An 18,786-nucleotide genomic window follows, 5' to 3' on the forward strand; every position below is an offset into this window, starting at 1 on the left:
AGTGGGACATCCCTCTGGTTTACACCGCTCCCTCGGCAGCCCGTAACACGGAGTGATGTGACACTGGTTGGAAAGTATGTGGAGTATAGCAGTGATTTCTGAACAGATACTTGTAAACTTGATGATTTAAAATTATTACAGGTGACCATCCAGGCTCTCATCCTGTTCCCACAGACTCCCATAGTAGAACACACAGTGACTACAAAGGTGATGGAAGGGCTTACTGTAAAATATTGGTCTGAAAGCTGAAGATGGGTTATTTTATTTGCTTTGTCACTGATCTGTTGGATCCTTTGGGTAAGAGATTCCAACTCTTCTGCTGTCTTCCCTTCTCCACTTATACCTGGCTTCCTTAAATGACGGGCAAACAGTTTAAGCAAGGCTTTACCTCTGGTCAGCAAAGAAATGTCTTTGGTCGGTGATTCATCCCTGCCTCAAAAGGGAATTTAGGATAGGTGGCATGACTGGCTTTCTCAAATTGCCTGTCTGCATTGTTTATGGGTAGAGCCTAGATACCTCTCTTTGAGATGGAGAAATCAATCTAAGCAGTATTAATTTCAGATAGTAAATGCTACTGTAATAGGCATACAAATAAATACAATTAAAACTAAAGGGCTTCAATGAATGTCAGTAGTTGGTTGATGTTTAAATGCCTGGTGTCTCTGTGAGGTGGGTCACGTAAACAAGTAGTAAAGCCAACCATAAAAATAACTTATAGACTATCAACTGTGAATTTAAGTGCTGTTTTTAGCTTCAGCTTGTAAAGCTAAAACAAAACAAAAACCCTACCTTCCTTAAATATATTTTCTACAGTTGTAACAGATAAAAGTAACAAATTTAATGAATTCTATTTCTATAGAAATATTCTGATTTATATTCGCTCCTTCTCTACTTATTTCTTTTCCTTAGGATTCTGTTTACCAACTAAGTGTTCAAAAGTCCAATAATTTATTCAGGATTGGAGAACGTGTGAATTTATGATGAGAAGTGAGGTCCTCTGGATTAAAACCGAGACCAGAAAGAAAACTATAATGCATTTTGAACTTGCTGAGCCTGAAAGCGTAAGAATTTATCTTCTTTTGATTCAAATCTTTAAATTTCAGAAAAAAACCCTGTAAACTGGAAACCAGAAACACCATCTCACTGACAAATCAATAATTATGTGAGCATTCCTTTATAAAAGACAAGTAAAATAGACTCAAAATGTAAATTAAGCTGAACAAAGAAAAAGAACCCAAAACAACAGGAGGGTACAGCAGACAAAATACATTCCCTTCTACCCCAAACAGTATTTTCTAAGAGATACATCTACAGGAAAACAGGAATGGCTCAAATGAGAACTGAGAATGGTCTAATGTTTGTGAACATTCAGATTTCAGGGTAAGGTTTAATAGCTCATGACCACCTCTGGTCCTGAGTGCTTGTGCTTTACTATAAACACATGAAAGCCTCCAATAAAGACAGGAGCACTGCAAGGCTTCCTACACTCTGTGACTCAGCCCGTGTCAACATGACAAGGGAAGTTGTGGGAAAAGCTGTGATTTGTAAATATCATGCACCTTTACATTCTGGCCTGGAGATATTCACCAGGCAGATATGCAAGAGGCAAGGGTACGTAAATGTCACGAGTGCTATTATAGAAAATCATAGCAGCTTCACTTTCCTGGCAAAGTGTTATCTCAGTCAAAAAGAATTTAGCAGATAAATTGTGATTTTATAGCAATTGTGATACATCTTGCCATGAAATCTCAGTGGTTCTCTCCAGAGAGCCAGCATCTCTCCAAAAGAGGTATAGATCATCCTCCTGCTATAAGCAGAAAATCAATGGGGCTGCTGGTATACTCAAGCAGTGGGAGAAAAATACACTGCAAAAGTCCAGAGCCAGGACTTAGAAGTACAGAGAATATTGATTTCTTTGTTTTAACAGATGATATTTTGTTGTCCACTGTCATTTTCCAAAGCCACCCCTTCTCATTGCAGGCTCTCAGGCTAATTCTTCTTTCAGGGAAGTGTTTCCCACTCCTCTAAACATTCTACTCAGGACCTTTGCCATCAGCTTTGCTTAGCAATAAAACAGAGAGGTACCTGGCTACTACTAACTTCAGGCAATTGACATGAAGAAAATACCATCCAAAGGAAGAAGAGGGCAGTGAATATTCTGCCTTCACGAATAACGAGATTTTTCTTGAGGCCAAAGCCTGGACCATCCACACTCTGGCATGGCAGCAATCAGAACAGGCTGGCAGTGGACTGGGGCTGCGTTTGCTGATGCTGCATCTCTAGTCAGAGTTACAATAAAATGCTCAAAGGCTTAATTTAGCCATGATTGCAATGACTCCTGCTGAGGTAGCACGAGAAACAGGGCTTCCAGCAACAAACTGGTCATTAAAGGGGGCCCAGACCCAGGTCACGTGAGCTGACATCGGTGTCCAGGAGACTGAACAAAATTTTCTCTATCACAGATGAAATTTCCCCTCAGGCTCAACAGTCCTCCTTCTGATACCTATTATCACTGCTGTGTTATCAAACAGAAACGAGTCTTTGTAACAAGACTGGCAGAGGGGGAAAGCACTGGCATTTAAAGGACCAGGGTGGGGGGGCTTTCCTGCAGAGAGCATATTATATCCATCACAGTGTTACACATATTAACTTCAGTACTTAAGCTGCTCAATTTACATGGCAAGGGGTGACCTGGCAAAAGGCTTTCACTGGAGGGAAGGCTTTGCTCAGTAGCCTTCAAAAGCCTAGTTTTGATGACTTTCAGAAGTCTTTGCAGGGTCTTTTAGTCTGTAGCTGAGTCAGTACTGTTGAGAGCTGTTGACTTGCTCGAAGCATAGGAGGGAATAACCAGATAATTAGGGTAATTTTTTTCCTTATGCAGTAGGAAGGAATCAGCTATTTTCAATGAGGGCTCAAAACATTTTCTGGATGCATTCTTTGGGAATTCTGAAATCAATCAGTATCAAAATACATTTCATTTAGTGTATTTCTCTGTGACAAACTATTTTTGAAAAACCTACGGGAAATTTTCCAGTAGAAAATTGCATGAATTCTCCTTGGTTTCATACTAAAGGCATTCTGATCCTTACTTATTAGCAGTTTTAAGGACCCCAAATACCAGAGTTATCATTTAAGACATGTATTTTCTGCACTTTGGTGTATCTCAGGTATCAGAGTCCAGGATGAAATGGAAAAATACAGTAGCAGAAAGGTCTTATTTTACTGATGCTAAAATCATAATAAAGGACTGCAAGGAGAGAAGGAAAAACTAAATAAGAGCTTAGGAAATAAACAAGTAATCCTCCATAAAAATCCATCAGGAGGTAAAAACCTGTTGTCATTTTCAGTCTGCTCCACAGAGGTTGCCCAGAGAAGCTGTGGCTGCCCCCTCCCTGGCAGTGTTCAAGGGCAGGCTTGATGGGGCTTTGGACAACTTGGGGTAGTGGAGGGTGTCCCTGCCCATGACAGGAGGTTGGAAGTAGAGGATCTCTGAGGTCCCTTCCAACCCAAGGCATTCTATGATTCTGTGACTCAATGAAATCTAGCACTTGGTGGGATAAGGTGAGTGTACAATATCTTCTGTGAACACTGTATACTGTACTTAGGTAGCATCACACCCAAGAACAGATCCCATTGCCTAATTAGCTTTAGATCATGTTTTGCAGCCCTCTAACAAATTAACACATTTTGCTCTAAACAATCTCTGCTGAAAGCTTCAATAAACATTTTTCCCCATCTTGGGATTGTTTTACTGTCTGGAGCTAGTCCATTTCTTCATCCATATAACAATGAGATTTTACAGTACAGTCAGTTTCACGCATCACTTCACTGCTGTGACTAAAATGTAACCGAGCCTTGGTATGATTGGTGTGAAATCCTGCTGCTTTACTTATGGAGGACTGAAACCACTGGAGTCCTTAATTTAAAACTAGAACTAAAAGGTTCTTTAGACTGGATGCAAATAACTTCAAAGTATTATTACAGATTGTCTGCATCAGAGATTCAATTTAAAAGCAAGGCAGACATAAAAAGATGCACTGGAGCAGTAAGCTGGACAGTTGGGGTACAGTGTTCACTCCCTCCTCCCTCTTAAATCTTATGCTTAAATCCAACTTCACTTCACATAGTGCTATGGCATGTGTTTACCTTGAATCATTGATCTTACTCAGAGGTAAGCAGTGAAATCAGGGATTGCAGCTAATACCATGTCTTGTTCAGAAGGGACAGCCTTAACGATTGGAGAGGAGAGGAAAGCATACCTGTGCTGCTGGCCACTGACTGATTTTAAAAAACAGTGGTCTGTTAGGGTTTCTTTTAACACTTTACCTGTTCCAAATTCATACATGGCCCTAACGCTGTCATATCTAAACATTTACCCTTTTTTCATGCATCAGTAACAGACTGGAGCACAGGGGTAAGACATGGTAGCCACCTTGCCACAGTACTCCGATACCTCATGTACCACTTATGGGTACGAGTTACTCATGGAGATATTTTGACTGGACACAAGAGGATAATTTTTCACAATGAGATCAATCAGTTATTGTAATAACCTTCAATTGGAAGTGGGAGATTCCCCAACACTGGACACTTAAGATTTGTCTGGATGGGGTGCTGGGCCATCTTGTCTTGACTGCGCTGTTGCCAAGAAAGGCTGGACCAAGCAATCCTTGAGGTCTCTTCAAACCTGGTATTCTATGATTCCATGTCAAGGTCATCTACAAGCTAGGTAAAGATTCAGGCAGGTATACATCAGTCAGCCTAACCTCAGCCCATGGCAAAATTAAAGGGTCAATCCTTCTGGAAGCTGTGTCCAAGCACATGAGTGGGATCAGCCAGAATAGATTTACCAAGGGTAAATTGTGATGGACAAACCTGAGAGTCTGCTATGATGCAACAACTATCTTGTTGGATGAGGTGAAAGTAGTGGAGGTGTCTACTGATATTTGACAGTGATACCTAGCATCAGTGCAGCCAGACTGCTGGGCTATAAAGGCACAGGTGGACTACAAATTCAGTCAATAACTAGATGGTCCAAGACACTTAAGCAGAATGGTCAGCACTTCCAAGTACAGGTGGTAGTTGGTTACTAGTAGTGTTCCTCAGGAGGTAACGCTGGGGTCACTGCTGCTAAAGATCTTCATTAATGATCTAAACACTGGAATGATGTGAAGCCTCAGCAAATTTGTCAGTGACATTACATTAGGGAAATCTGTCCATGTGCTGCAGGGCTGCCTTTCAGAAGAACCTCAGCAGGCTGCAGAAACGTGCTGGCAAGAACCTCCTGAGTTTCACTGATGACAAATGGAAATTCCTGTACCTGACACGGAATCACCCCATGTGTTAGTCCAGAATGGGGAAACACTGGCTAAAAAGAAGCTCTGCAGAAAAAGCCTTGGCATCCTGATAGACAGCAGGTTGAACATGAGTCAGCTGTTGGCCTTGCAGTGACAGAGGCTGCATGCTGAGCTGCATTAGGAAAAATGTGGCAGCAGATTGAGGGTCATGCATCAGTTCTAGCTTGACTCTCATTCCTTTTCATACGTGGCCTAGAGTTTATAGGAATAGTTGCTGTGCTGCTGTTTTACCTTGGCTTAAAAAAAAAATCCTTCCACACAGGACAGAATTTCTGAGAGACCTATGACTGAATTGAACCCTTTATTCCCAGCATCCACACTCCTCCTGCATAAAGCTGTGTGCCAGGCCTGGGGGGCAGGTAGAGTAGAGGCACTGTACAAGCAGTCAAAGGCTTTCAGAGCAGTGCTGTAGCTGTCTGAAGCTATGGTGGGATTGCCCTTGAGTGGGAAAATGCAGTCCCATGCATATGACGACAGACAGTCACATCTTCCACTGGTTAGATCACTTATATGTGCTGACATGGATGAAATTATTCTTTTCTATACTGAGTGTTGACCAAACCCTGTGGCTTTTAGTCTTTGACACGTATCACAGAATCACAGAATCACGGAATTCTAGGGGTTGGAAGGGACCTCAAGAGATCATCGGGTCCAACCCCCCTGCCAAAGCAGCTCCCTAGGACATATCACTCAGATAGGCGTCCAAACGGGTCTTGAATATCTCCAGAGATGGAGACTCCACCACCTCCCTGGGCAGCCTGTCCCAGGGCTCTGTCACCCTCACTGGGTAAAAGTTCTTCCGCATGTTGGTGTGGAACTTCCTGTGTTCCAACTTGCAGCCATTGCCCCTTGTCCTGTCTCCACAGACCACTGAAAAGGGGCTGGCCAATTCCCCCTGCATCCCATACTTCAGATATTTATAAACATTAATTAGGTCCCCCCTTAGTCTTCTTTTCTCCAGGCTGAACAGCCCCAGCTCACTCAGCCTTTCCCCATAGGGGAGATGTTCCAGGTCCTTAATCATCTTCGTTGCCCTTCTCTGGACTCTCTCCAGGAGGTCCCTGTCTTTTTTATACCAGGGAGCCCAGAACTGGACACAATACTCCAGGTGGGGCCTGACCAAGGCAGAGTAGAGTGGGAGGATCACCTCCTTAGACCTACTGGCCACACTCTTCCTGATGCATCCCAGGATCCCATTGGCCCTCTTAGCCATCAGTGCACATTGCTGATGGCTGATGGTAATCACTGTTCCACTGCACATGCTTAATGATACCAGGAAAAGCACTTTGGTAATTATACCTGAAAAATCTGGGATCTGTCCAAGACTTTCTCATGGGAGCAGGGGAGACGATGCTGTGATTTGGATTTACAACAGAATCACAATGCCACGACAAATCTCCTCAATACAGCAACTATTATTTTAGAGGAATGAGAGATGAGAATTTCAGTGGGATTAGAAATGTCTCATGAAACAAGGTGCACAATATATGGGCCTATTATAGGCTGGCAAACCACTTACAGCTGTGGTACGGGTCAAGTAGCACAAGCAGGCCAACTATCAGTGTCGTAAATGGACACTGCTTCATTGAAATCAATGGAATTGAGCAGCTTATTTCAGTGATAGGTAATATACTGCAACCTTCACCAGCATTTAAAAAACCCCCAGTGTAGTAAGAAAAGCTTTCACTGCAGTGACCGACAATAATTTCATGTAAAGCATGAGAGAAAATCTCATTTATCACGGGGGGGGGGGAACAATAATATGGATTCAAAACTGAATTAGATTGTGAAATGAATGAATATGTGTAGTTCGCATGCAACAAACAACTTGGTTCCCTGCTGAAGGATGCAAGAAATATCCTGGGTTTTAAGCACAGGGAATACTTTAAATTCTCAGAATTTGAGAAGGCATTCCATCTAATTGGAATTTTCACATTTGCCATGAATGAACAGGCATTCGGCCTTTGTGATGCCTGCTCTCCCTGTCTGGTGCACTGAAACTTGCTGGCAGCCATCCCAGAACCTTTCAAGGAGAAGTACATGGACATTTGCAGTAATTTATTGGCCACTGTTTGTAAACCCCTGAGAAACTGCATTTCTGAGTAAAAATTTTAACTTCTTTCTAGAGCCTTGTAAATAGTGACAATTAAAAACTATTGTTAAGGACATGGAAAAACTTGCCCGATCTTGGGAACCTGTTTGGTAAAGGAGGGCAGAAACATTCCATGAAGACTTGTGGTCTCATCTCGTTACTCCCCTTCTAGAGAATGGTGTGGCTATGCCAGCAAGCGCTTGTTTATTTAACTTGTAAAGCTGTCACTGCAGACAGATGTTATTGCAAGAATGTCCCACCTGATTAATTTCTTCTGATAGCCAAAGGCTTCCTGCATACTATTTCCCAAAAAGAAAATGAGCTGAGGCGTGTGTAGTCTTGTTAATTACCAGAATGGATCTACCCACATGCTTCTTAGGTTTATTTATGAAAAAAAAAATCCTTTTTAAAGATGACCCCTTTGTCTAGGTACCATTCCCTAGACATTTGGATCTACTATATGATGAGAAACAATGAACTTCCTCTTTCTCTATTCTTTCTTCATTTGTACATGAGCTACTTCACAGCCAGAGGTCTTTTCTTTTTAAAATTACAAAGCCTTTTCCAATGGAATGTAAAACTTCAGAGTGAACAACAAAAGATAAATGCAAACAAGCATGTGGGAGAAGTTAAATGATGTTTAATTGATGGTTGGAACTGTTTACAACAGTATCTCTGAGGAGCTCTTCTAATATTATCAAGCAGATACACTGATGCTTTCAAAAATTTAAACTGTAGGATGAAGAGGTTTCCTTCAAACATGCCTGAGTGCTCCTTATGACTCTCTGAAAAAACAGAAACCTACTTGTCTACAAGTTCAATATAATTGTAGACTACAGTTGTTTTCTTTTTTATATCTACCTGTGTTATTGTGAAGAACAATATTAAATACTCAATAGCCGGTGTCAGGCTTTTAGAGGTATTTCATAGTTGTAATAGCCAAATTACTACGACACTGAGGTCAGCTGCAACATATTGCAGCAATGCAAAAAGAATTATTGTAAGGGATATACTTTGTTTAGTATGACCTGTTTTTTCCTAAGAGTCTAGGATGAGCTGAAGGCTGAATATTAATACTTTCAGAGTTTCTAAACCACAGCAATAGGTAACAATCCTTTTTGACTACATTTGCAACTGCTGCAAAGGTTATTTGAAACATCAACTTGCCATACTTTCATGTAGGAGGTGTACACTGTAGTTTATAGCTTATATAAGGCTTTTCACTTAAAGATTTTGAAAATACAGATGTGTATCTTTCCTTTTCTTGCAGTCTGTTTCACTACAATTCCCTAGCTGACTTCTACTGGAGTGGTGAAGCCTCGAAAAGTCAAATTCAAAACAATATTAATCGGTATTTTAAAAACTTTATCTATATTAATCTATCCAGTATTATAATGCATCGTTCAATCAGTGGTTAACAGCAGACCTCACTGAATGTATGTATGCGGAATTAAATTTAAAACTTTGTGTGGTGGTTAGTGAAACTCACCTGACACCAATATCCCAGTTCAACAGTGTAAACAGAAATAAACACATTTAACTCAATAAAGCTCAATCACTGTTGTAGAGGCATGATCAGGTTTTGTTAATGGAATGGAGTTACTATACATATAGATTTAATCAATACACTCTTCACCTTTATGGTTACTGCAGGAAGTATCCAGGGAGTGATCAACTGTTTAACTGTGTATAAAGTCATCATGGAATGGAGTAAAGAAGATGCACACAGAGCCTTTGAAAGGACAAAAACCCATGAATTGCAATACAGGAAAACTTATTTGAATACTTAATTATTATCCTTTTTTTCCTGGAGACGGTGAGGCACAGGTTGCCTTGAGAGGTTGTGGAGCATCCATCCTCGAAAGTATTGAAAATATGACTCCACATGGTTCCAAGCAACCTGCATTTGGTGACCCTGCCTTGACTAGGGGGTTGGACTAGACAATCTCCTGATGCACTTCATCTATTCTGTGTTTCTTAGAGTTTCAGCTATGCTAAAATACTGTAGTTTTTATTTCCTTGACCCTGATCCTTATCTTTGTGGATTCATTGCCAAGTTAAGAAAACATAATGTCATTTAAATGTCATTTATCACATATCCCTTGTTATCAGAATTGGTATTCAGCAACATTGCCCCTTAAACTCAATCTTGTGGCACAATTTGGTATGGGCAGAGAGTTAGATGGGAGCAAAATCATTAGTGATTCATTTAAACCATTTATATGACATGTTCTGAAAATTCTGTGAAAGATAGGCAGAGATTACATCAAATTGTTCTAATCTGCCTCAGGGCTGTTCTAACTAAGGATAAAGAATAAAACCCAAGATGGGAGCAGGAACAGATAGATATCTGAAATAAATGATGATTTAATCTATTGCTCTCTTTGCTGCAAGGTTATCCCAGTGCCTATAAACATTCCTCAGAGATTCACAGTGCCTGTGTTTAAAATCCACCAAGCATTTCTAATTTAAGGACTTGTTAAAGCTATTCCCCACTCCTGACATCATCCAAGAACAAGCCTTAATCTTGTCAAAAGTTTATGTCTAAATAAAAATTATTAACTGATTTTTTTTTTAGGGATTTGATTGTGGTGAGGTACTTTTGTCAGAAGGGCTGCTTACAGTACGGGAATTTGGCCTTTACTTTGAAGACAAAAGAAAAACTGCTATAAAACTTCTTTTGCTCCTTCCTGTAACCAAAACAGCAACCAAGAAACTTCTATTAAAATAAATCAAGTGTTAAAATAAAAATTGGAAAACTCTTTGTCTTTCACAGTGTTTTGTTATTCAAGAGCCTGAATTACATTTAAATTAAACGGAGAAACCCTTGTGCATTGTAATTTTCAAGCACTACCAGATCAGCATGATACCAGTGGCCTGTGTGATCATCATCAATAAAGCAGTAAATGCCATTTTATATATATGTGGCCATTTAAACATATGGGGCATTATGCCAAATATAATCTGAGAATCAAATGAAATCATGAAAGCAGAACCAGTAGAGGATTGAGGTTTCTAATCATCTTCTATTAAAATCAAAACAGACCTTTTATTTCTTTTGTAGACATGTCTATCAGTGCCAATTCCAGTCTGGGAATAAGGGGCACATAGCTCATGTTTCACAGGTCCCTAAATGAGATCAAAATGATCTCAGAAGCGATGCAGCGGCAGTCAAGTGATGCTTTTCACAAAATATGGCCTGTAATGGTTGTCTGAAATTTCTGACATGCCAAAATGGAACTAAGTGCTGAGCCCAAAACCAGACAGCCAATGTGTCTTGGAAACTGCAGGCCAAGTTGGCTATGCATCTACTAATACTTTGTATGTGCCTCAGGTCACTCTCCTGCACCGACGTCAAGAGCTATGAGACCCACATCCTATAAACCTCTTACCCTGCAAGGCAGAGTGGCCCCATGCAAACTGCCACCAGAGATGGCAGCTGGCTTTTGCCAGCTCCTGGTTTTCCCCACCAATACCTCCACAAATGACACTTGGCCAGGGCCAAAACTAAGCAGAGACCAGGCTGACAATTTAAAAACACAACAACTGTATTTCAGGGCCTGGGAACACTCCTTGATGGTATTTTTTGCTAATACAGATGCAGCCTATATATCTTTTTAAAGATCAAAGCACATTAAAGCCGCCTCATTTGATAGCAAGTAATTTACCTGCATAGAATTAAAATCCTTTCTTCCTGCTTAGCACATAGGGGATGGGATTTGAGAAGCAAGTATCTTGTAAACTGAACAGAATCAGAACTGTGACTTGGGCACAGTTGCATATCAATATATGTCTCAGAAATGAAAACCAGTATTAAGAAGAGAACTCACACAAAATGTTTCATTCCAGATCTTCTGTTAAAACTACTGCTATTGTCATCTTGGAGAACCCTAACACACCTCCTAGATGTATGCTTGCACATAAAGGGCGATTTCATCAGGCCCTTCTGTGTGTGGTTACCCCAGAGCACAACTTCCTCTTCTGAATGGTGTTTTTTTATCACTACAGCTTTGTACTGCCAGCTTAGCATCCCTGCGCTCTACCATTTGGCGAATGATTTGAACTAACAGAAGGAAACAAGAAACATAACCCAGAACCGTGTGCTTTGCTCAATTATAGACAAAGATGTTAAACCATAATAATGTTCCCCACCAACATAATGAAAAAGAGAGATGTTCACATCCTAAAAAAACAGCTGCACATACAGGTGGATGCACCAGATGCTTCCCTAAGCACAACGTGATAAAAGTGATTATTCCTCACTCAACAGAGAACAATCCCTAAGCAAGGTATTTAAAGAAGGATGATAGTGCAGGTAATTAGGACCCCCATGCCTTACACACAAAGCAACGTTTAAGAGGGTGAAGCTGCGAACCATCTGTCCTTTACACATGGGCCTATGCTTTAATTTGTGAATTCATCATAACGATGGGCAGCTTTCAGTCTGATTTCTCAGGCAAGAGCCCACTCAGTCAGAAAATAATTAAGGAGTAAATGAGTTCTGCCTGGTTTTAATAGGTGGTACCATGCCCTGTGACTCCAACAGGATGGGGCACCAGAATCTAGTACCTAACCAACAGACATTTTATGAGTGAAGAATATCCTGGTCTTGCCCCAAAGTACACATAAAATGTCTTTTCCTACCTTTGGACTTCCTGTCATGGTAGCTCCTGCCTCGGTAATGGTGGCCACTGTCTGTGTACAAGTTCTCGAGATCTTCTTGCCAGGAGTCTGGGTTGAAGTGTTTGAGCAGATCCTCCACTGTGTCAAATGCAGCAATGGTCTGATCCAGTGCTTCTGCCGTGAGTGTAGGGTCAGTCACTGATGGAGAGGGATAGGATACCCCCTAAGAGTGACATACATCTCAGTGCACTTGGAATAAATTACAGCATCACTTTAAACAATTTAAAACAATTTCCAAGAAACTTGTCTCATTATTGACAGAAACAGCTACTTTGGGCCATCTTTTTAAGTCTTTAGCTGGTATATGCTTTGTTATGACTGTGTCCCCTTTTTGCAAGGAGAAGAGACACTGAGAAACTTCCAAGCAAATCCTGGAGGAGATGCAGGGAATGGAACCACTGCCAGTGCTGTACTGTCAACATCCATACCCATTCCTCAAAGGAGACAACGGTTTGCACATATACAAAGATGTAACGGCAGTGTCTTTTAAAACCACTGTGATGGCCATGACCACAGATTGGAGGCACCCTGTAGTGCTGGGGTGGTGCCTTCACAGGGCTGCCAGCTCTGTTGGTAAACAGGCAGAGCAGAAACCACAGCAGAGACAGGCAAAGGCAGAAATTCCACTAGACTATCTTTCTTTTCCTGGTCTTTTAGACAACAAATCTGGCTTGGAAAAAGACTTGAAAAGATGGCATTTCATTCCCAAGAATTAAATGAACTATGAAACACCTACGAATGCCAATTCTGCCACCCTTTTACCAAAAACACAAGTTACTAAGCAAATGAGAAAAATGTGGTATTTGGTTCTCAGCAATGTAGCAATGAATGTTGGGATTACCAACACAGTGATACCGTCACAATTATATCATCATACCAAATGGAATTCTATTTCCTACCAGAAGGAAGGGCCAAGTACCATTCTCTGAGCGTATTTGGTTTTCACTGAAATTGTGCCACAACTTGCCTTTGACAGAAAGATTGCAGCGATTTCATTTTTACTGGAGAGAACTTTAAACATTTTTCATAATTGTTATTTAGAATAACAATATTCACTGCTATGACACCACTTTGTCTCTTCTCAAGCACAAAGCCCAATGTAAAAGATGTGCAAGAAAAACTATTAATGCAGAATTATTACTTTCTGAAGGTCCATAATCAAAACACTCAATTTTGTCCAAGAAGAAACATGATATAGCACAAGGGTTGCTTGCATTTTGGTCTTAGAAGTTAAAATATTGTGGGGGGGAGGGGGGAAACTTAGAAAATATCTTCCCTCATGAAAACCCAGTTCTGAAGTAATGTAGCAGAAATACGCCATTTAAAATTAATGGCTCCCCAAAATAATTTTTTGCCTCATCTCCCAAGTAAATGCACAAGTTTAACTATTAATCTTTGTGATTAACTTCATTCAGTTGGGTAGTAATGGAAAGGTCAACTCATCTGAGTAACGTTACCCACTTGTTTGCAGGACTGAGTCTTTCAATACTTACTAAAACAGTTTTAAAGTATGTATGTTTATGAAAACAAAACATTTATCTTCAACGGTAAATTGCATCACAAAAGTAATAATCCTTGATATTTTACTACTGATGTTTGCTGAAAGTATGGCCAGTCCAAATTATTAAAAACAAGGAAGAGAAGAAATAGAAAACATTGCAATTGTACGGTCAGGAGAGCAAAGCTGTGCTGTATTGCTTATCACCAACAGCACAAGAAGTTTCAGAGGGCCCACTTGTGATTGCAGTGCCTCTACAAAGCAGTGCTAAATATGACACAGTGCAGATGGCTGTAAAAATTCATGACCCACTAAAAGGGAAGGCATACCTCAAAGCATCTCCCCTGACTTCTAAGTGGCTTGGAATAGAGACCGTCAGAGAGACAGGAGCCCCAGGAGCTCAAGAGGTCATGCCAGGAAAGCGAACACAGTGGTGTTATCTGAAAACAATGCTGCAGGAGACACTCTGCTGTAGGCAGGCATCATGCAGTGTGCAGTTTTGGAGGTTACAAAAGAGAAATGCACCCAAATGCTATGTGCTCACTGAGGAGACTCTTGGCTCAGTGGTGACTGCAGCCCAACAGGGAAACGTCAGTCCCTGACTCCCTTCCAAAAGGGAGGGAGATGGTGCAAGGATGCTGAAGAAACAGCAGCATGAAAATCAGGCCATGGCTGTGTGGCTTAGACGACACAAGCTTTTTTTCACATGTTCAACTGTGTGTTTCATTATAGAACGGCAGGTCCTAGGCTGAGAATTTGCAGAGCATTTCAAACTCAGAGAGGCAGCAGGGATTCCCCATTTTCTTTTCATATTAAAAACTCCCACTCAAGAGATTTGTGTAACCTCATTCACACACACAGAAGAAAGCTTAACTTTTTCTCAGTGACAGCCAAGTCAGGAGGAATTATTTCAACAGCTCAGATAACCTACTGGCAGCGACATCATGTGATAGGCCCAAAAGCAACTTCAAAGCTGCCAACCCAACTGCCTCTCTTTTGTCCTGCCAAGAACGAGGCGCTCGCTTTAGAAGAGCTTGTGCTCGTTGTAATCAAGCTTCTGAGATTCACATCCAAAGAGAGGGCAAGAGGAAGAATGAAATGTAAGAAGGAATGAAAAGCAAAAGATTTTCCACATTATATACCTCCTGCATGTTTCCTGAAAGCACTGAATGCACTTTTAATTTCATGGGACACAAAGGTACCTTTTGTTGTCAGTGTCCTTAGCCTTAATTTCTGTTCCCCTGTGCTTTTCTATCTCTATTGTGAAGCTGATCGGCAGTTCAATGTACATCAAAGTTGTTTGTGGCCGTAACACTGCTTCACAAATAATGGAAAATAACCTAATAACGTGTGAATCTTGTTTCCTTTTTGGTTTTTTTTCCTGGGTTTGTCATGCTGGGTGAAGGGCAGAAGTATTGGCTTTAGCTTTCTGAGGAAAAAACCCAACAAACAAAAGATAACTCGGTGATACAACCTCTGACAAAGAGGAAAGGATTTGTTAACTCTCAAGTTTTCATTCTGAGAATTGGAATGTACCCAGATCGTAAAATGAGTCTGTGGGTTGCCTGAGGGTTTGAGGGGCAAAACTTAGGTCTGCCACACTGTGTATCAGCAGAACAGTATGTCATCTTGTGAGCCACTGACAAGTCTGAGTTTCTCCTTCTCCCCCTGAGGAACACAGCAGAATCCCAGGTTAGTGGGTGTAATGCATGCACAGTGGAGGAAGGTACATCTTATTAGATAAGGGATGGCATGGGAAAACCAACAAAACTGGGGTTTTACTGCTGTGGTTTTCCAACCAACTTTGGGCATCATCTTGCTACCTGTAATATTTTTACTGACCTTTCCTACCTCTAACGTATTAACAACAACTCTTCAGAAACAAACAGATTATTGTTTGGTGCCCTGTGCGCCTTATGATGATAACTAACATAACTAACATGGCGTTCGCCATATACTTGATCTCATTTTCATAGTTACCTGATGAGGGAGCCCTAGGCTTACATTTTCAAATATCAGTCTACCTTATCTTTAAATAAAATATTCTAACACACAGGTTTTTATTTTTCCAGCCCCATATCAGAATGAAAAATGAGTTTATGTCTTTCAGTAAAACTGTTTTAGCATCTCCTGCTTGGCTCATCCAGCAGATCTCAGCCCTGCTAACATTACTGCTCAAGACTTTCAGCACAATTAGTTCAAAGCAATCAATGCATCGTATCATGAAGGACAAAGTGTCATTTGCAAAATCAAGGGTAAACACGAATGAGATTGGCTTAACCTCTTCTAATCTTGGCAATACATACTTGCTGCCACGCTTGGACATCAATCAGTAGAATTTACCCACATTTTATTTAATACTCCTCCACTGGCAACTCCTGGCAGCTACTGTAACAAAGGTGCAATCACTAAACCCTCTTTCATGAATGCTCTAAACATTGGTCTGAAGTCTGTTTTGAGCACTTATCCTCATCTCATGTATTTTAAGAGATTACAAGAGCTGTGGCATGGAGCTGACCTGCTGGCAGTGTGCACAGATAAGGACTGCCTGTATTACAAATTCTGATCCTACATAGCCATTCCCCAGCATTTAACTTTACTTGGGAAATGAAAAGGGGACAGCTTTTTGGCCAATGGCATAAATTAAATGTAAAAAAGATAAAAATAAAATTTTATACTGAATTACTTGGGTTTTGTTTTTCTTTTTTTTTTTTTTTTTTAATCTCAAGTCCCATTTCACTGCTGAATATGGAGACTTCAGATATCATATTTTGGCTGTCTAAAGGGGTTACAATAGCTGTTGGCATATCCTGAATCTTTTCTCCTTAAAAACACAGTGGTTGACTCCAGTGCAAGTTGGATAAACACTTTTTTTTAATCCACTGCCAAAGGTGAATACATGGGTCCTTTGTGAAGGTGCCATTTTAGTGAGTTGGATTCAAGCCATCCTATCAATCCATCCATGGGCAAAATAGTAACAAATTACTTACTGAGACAGAGCTTGTGACTGACTCCCAGTTGGTTTCTGAGGCTGCATGCTGGAAATCATCCTAAGGGGAAAAATCCATGGGAAAAAAATCATCATTAAGACAATGCCCTAAATTAACTGCAGAACCTAGAAGAAAATGTCTCAACATTAAACATCTGCCACCTTTTTCAACCCTCTTTAATGAAAAAGGCCCTTGTCATGTGTCATTCCTAAATAATGCTACTTCTTCCCTTTTCCATCGCTTATAAGCCAGCTCCTTGTGAGCTGGCTGGGGCAAGAATAGGTATTACTATTTGCAATATGATATATGCTGCTTTGCATAGCAGGACCTAATCTGGTCAAAGCCATTTACATTTATCTTCCAACATAAATATTAAGCACCATCTCTGTATGTCTATAATCACAGTATTAAAGCTGTTCCCCAAACTGATCTGTTCTGGAAAGAAAGTGGACATGCTGAATACCCTGGTACTACTTAAACAAGGTGAAAAGCAGGGCAATCTAATCCATTTGAAATGTAGTCCTAGCATGACTGTACTACTGCTTTCCGTGCTTGTACTGAACAGGACTTGGTTCTCTGTGCAGACCAATGAATGGCACTAAGTACCCTACACCAAAAAATGGAGCCGCAGTACATTCACATGAGAAGTGTCATAGCACAAAGCCCCAGTGCACGTGCAATTGATTTAAGCCCAGGGATGAGATTCATCTCATCTACCTTTGGGCATCTACAAAACAAACACCTCTGCTAGTTGCTCATACTTCCATTTACAGTCAACTAAAACTAGCATTTTTATGGTGCAAACCATCTGATCTGTTTTAACAGCCTAATTTGGGATGACACTGCATCCTAAAAATGCTTCTGTTTCTCCATTATACATAAAGAAACCCTGGGAGGACCAGCTTAGATACAGATGTCAAAATTGTAGATATTTACATGTGATCACCTGAATCCCAATCCATATGTCTGATCAGTGATGGGCAATCATTACTTAAATAATGAAAAAGCTATTTCTTTAATCTTTTGGCAATTTCTCTCATTTCTAACTGGAATAATTAAGCCGTGAAAAATGAAAAAAAGGCAGCGTTACAGAATGGTTATTAAACACGCACATGCAGTGAATAGCAAATGACCAGCATGATTAGGCAGGTAAGGAAAGTAGAATGAAGTGACAGCATACCGAATTTGTAATTTCTAGTAACAGAATTTATAATGAAAGGATTTAAAGAAGATGGATCAATGCCTGGGCTCAGCATTTTACACTGAGTCAGTATCTGCTATGCATTTTTTATGTTGGCAACTTGAAAGAGAAACTGCAAGGACAGCTGCTCAGCTGATGCTCTGAAGACTCAACATTGCATTAGACCATATATATGCATATATTTAATTATTTCTTAGGAATGGAAAAGAGGAAATTGATCACTTAATCTATTAATTCATCTATAAAATGCTCCTTTAGTCATGAAGAAACATTGCCACTTTGAGATCCAGACTCAATATACGTGGCATTTTAATGTTTTTCACTTCCTATAGAAAAATAGGTCAAAAGTCACAAGATTGTTTATTCAACATTGTTACTGTTTCTTCTCCCTTAAAATGCTCCTTTCTCACAAATTCAAGGCAGCAAAACTGTGGTGAATTCTGCAGTGCTTAAGATCAGTAGAAGTTAAGAAACTGTAGTGTCACTAAGTGACCACTGAAACTGCAGGGCTATTAAAACATTAATAATTAACGTGATCATTTTCTTCTAGGAAAACAGAAGCAAAACATGATTGGTGAAATTTTAATGCAGGTTTTTCTTGGGGGTTTTGTTTTTGTTTTTGTTTTTTTTTTTTAATAAGCAGTAAGGACATCTGCAAATACTGTGATCAGGTCATAAATAATTCAGGTACAGTGGGCCACCTTGGCCACATTCTCTGCACATTTGGTTGTCCAGTTCTTGACAAGCCACAATTTGAAGTACGTAAAAATGGATTTGAAAAGCTCGTGGGTCCTCTGGTAATAGTTGCCAGTTGCAGAATTTGGAAATCATTTCTCCTCCATCATTAGCTCCCATTTAGCACTTCCAGAAAACAGTGGCATCGAGGTCTGAGGCATTATTTTAAAACAGGAACAATCTGCCTCATTGAATGTCTGGAGAAGACCGCAGACAAGGAACAATTTTGT

The 18,786-nt window shown here is 40.3% G+C and overlaps 1 protein-coding gene across 1 annotated transcript in view; it reads right to left on the bottom strand.

Annotated features, from left to right (window-relative positions):
• The window catches only part of PDGFD (platelet derived growth factor D), a gene marked incomplete at both ends in the record, with an annotated part of 144,005 nt that overhangs the window by 12,449 nt on the left and 112,770 nt on the right, over window positions 1-18,786 (bottom strand). The window contains 2 exons of the mRNA XM_084265351.1: window positions 12,094-12,295; window positions 16,621-16,680. Of these exons, the coding sequence (XP_084121477.1) occupies window positions 12,094-12,295; window positions 16,621-16,680 (262 nt within the window). The remainder of the gene's footprint in view (window positions 1-12,093; window positions 12,296-16,620; window positions 16,681-18,786) is intronic.

Source organism: Gallinula chloropus (assembly GCF_964237585.1).
Source record: "Gallinula chloropus genome assembly, chromosome: 1".
Taxonomy (NCBI): domain Eukaryota; kingdom Metazoa; phylum Chordata; class Aves; order Gruiformes; family Rallidae; genus Gallinula; species Gallinula chloropus.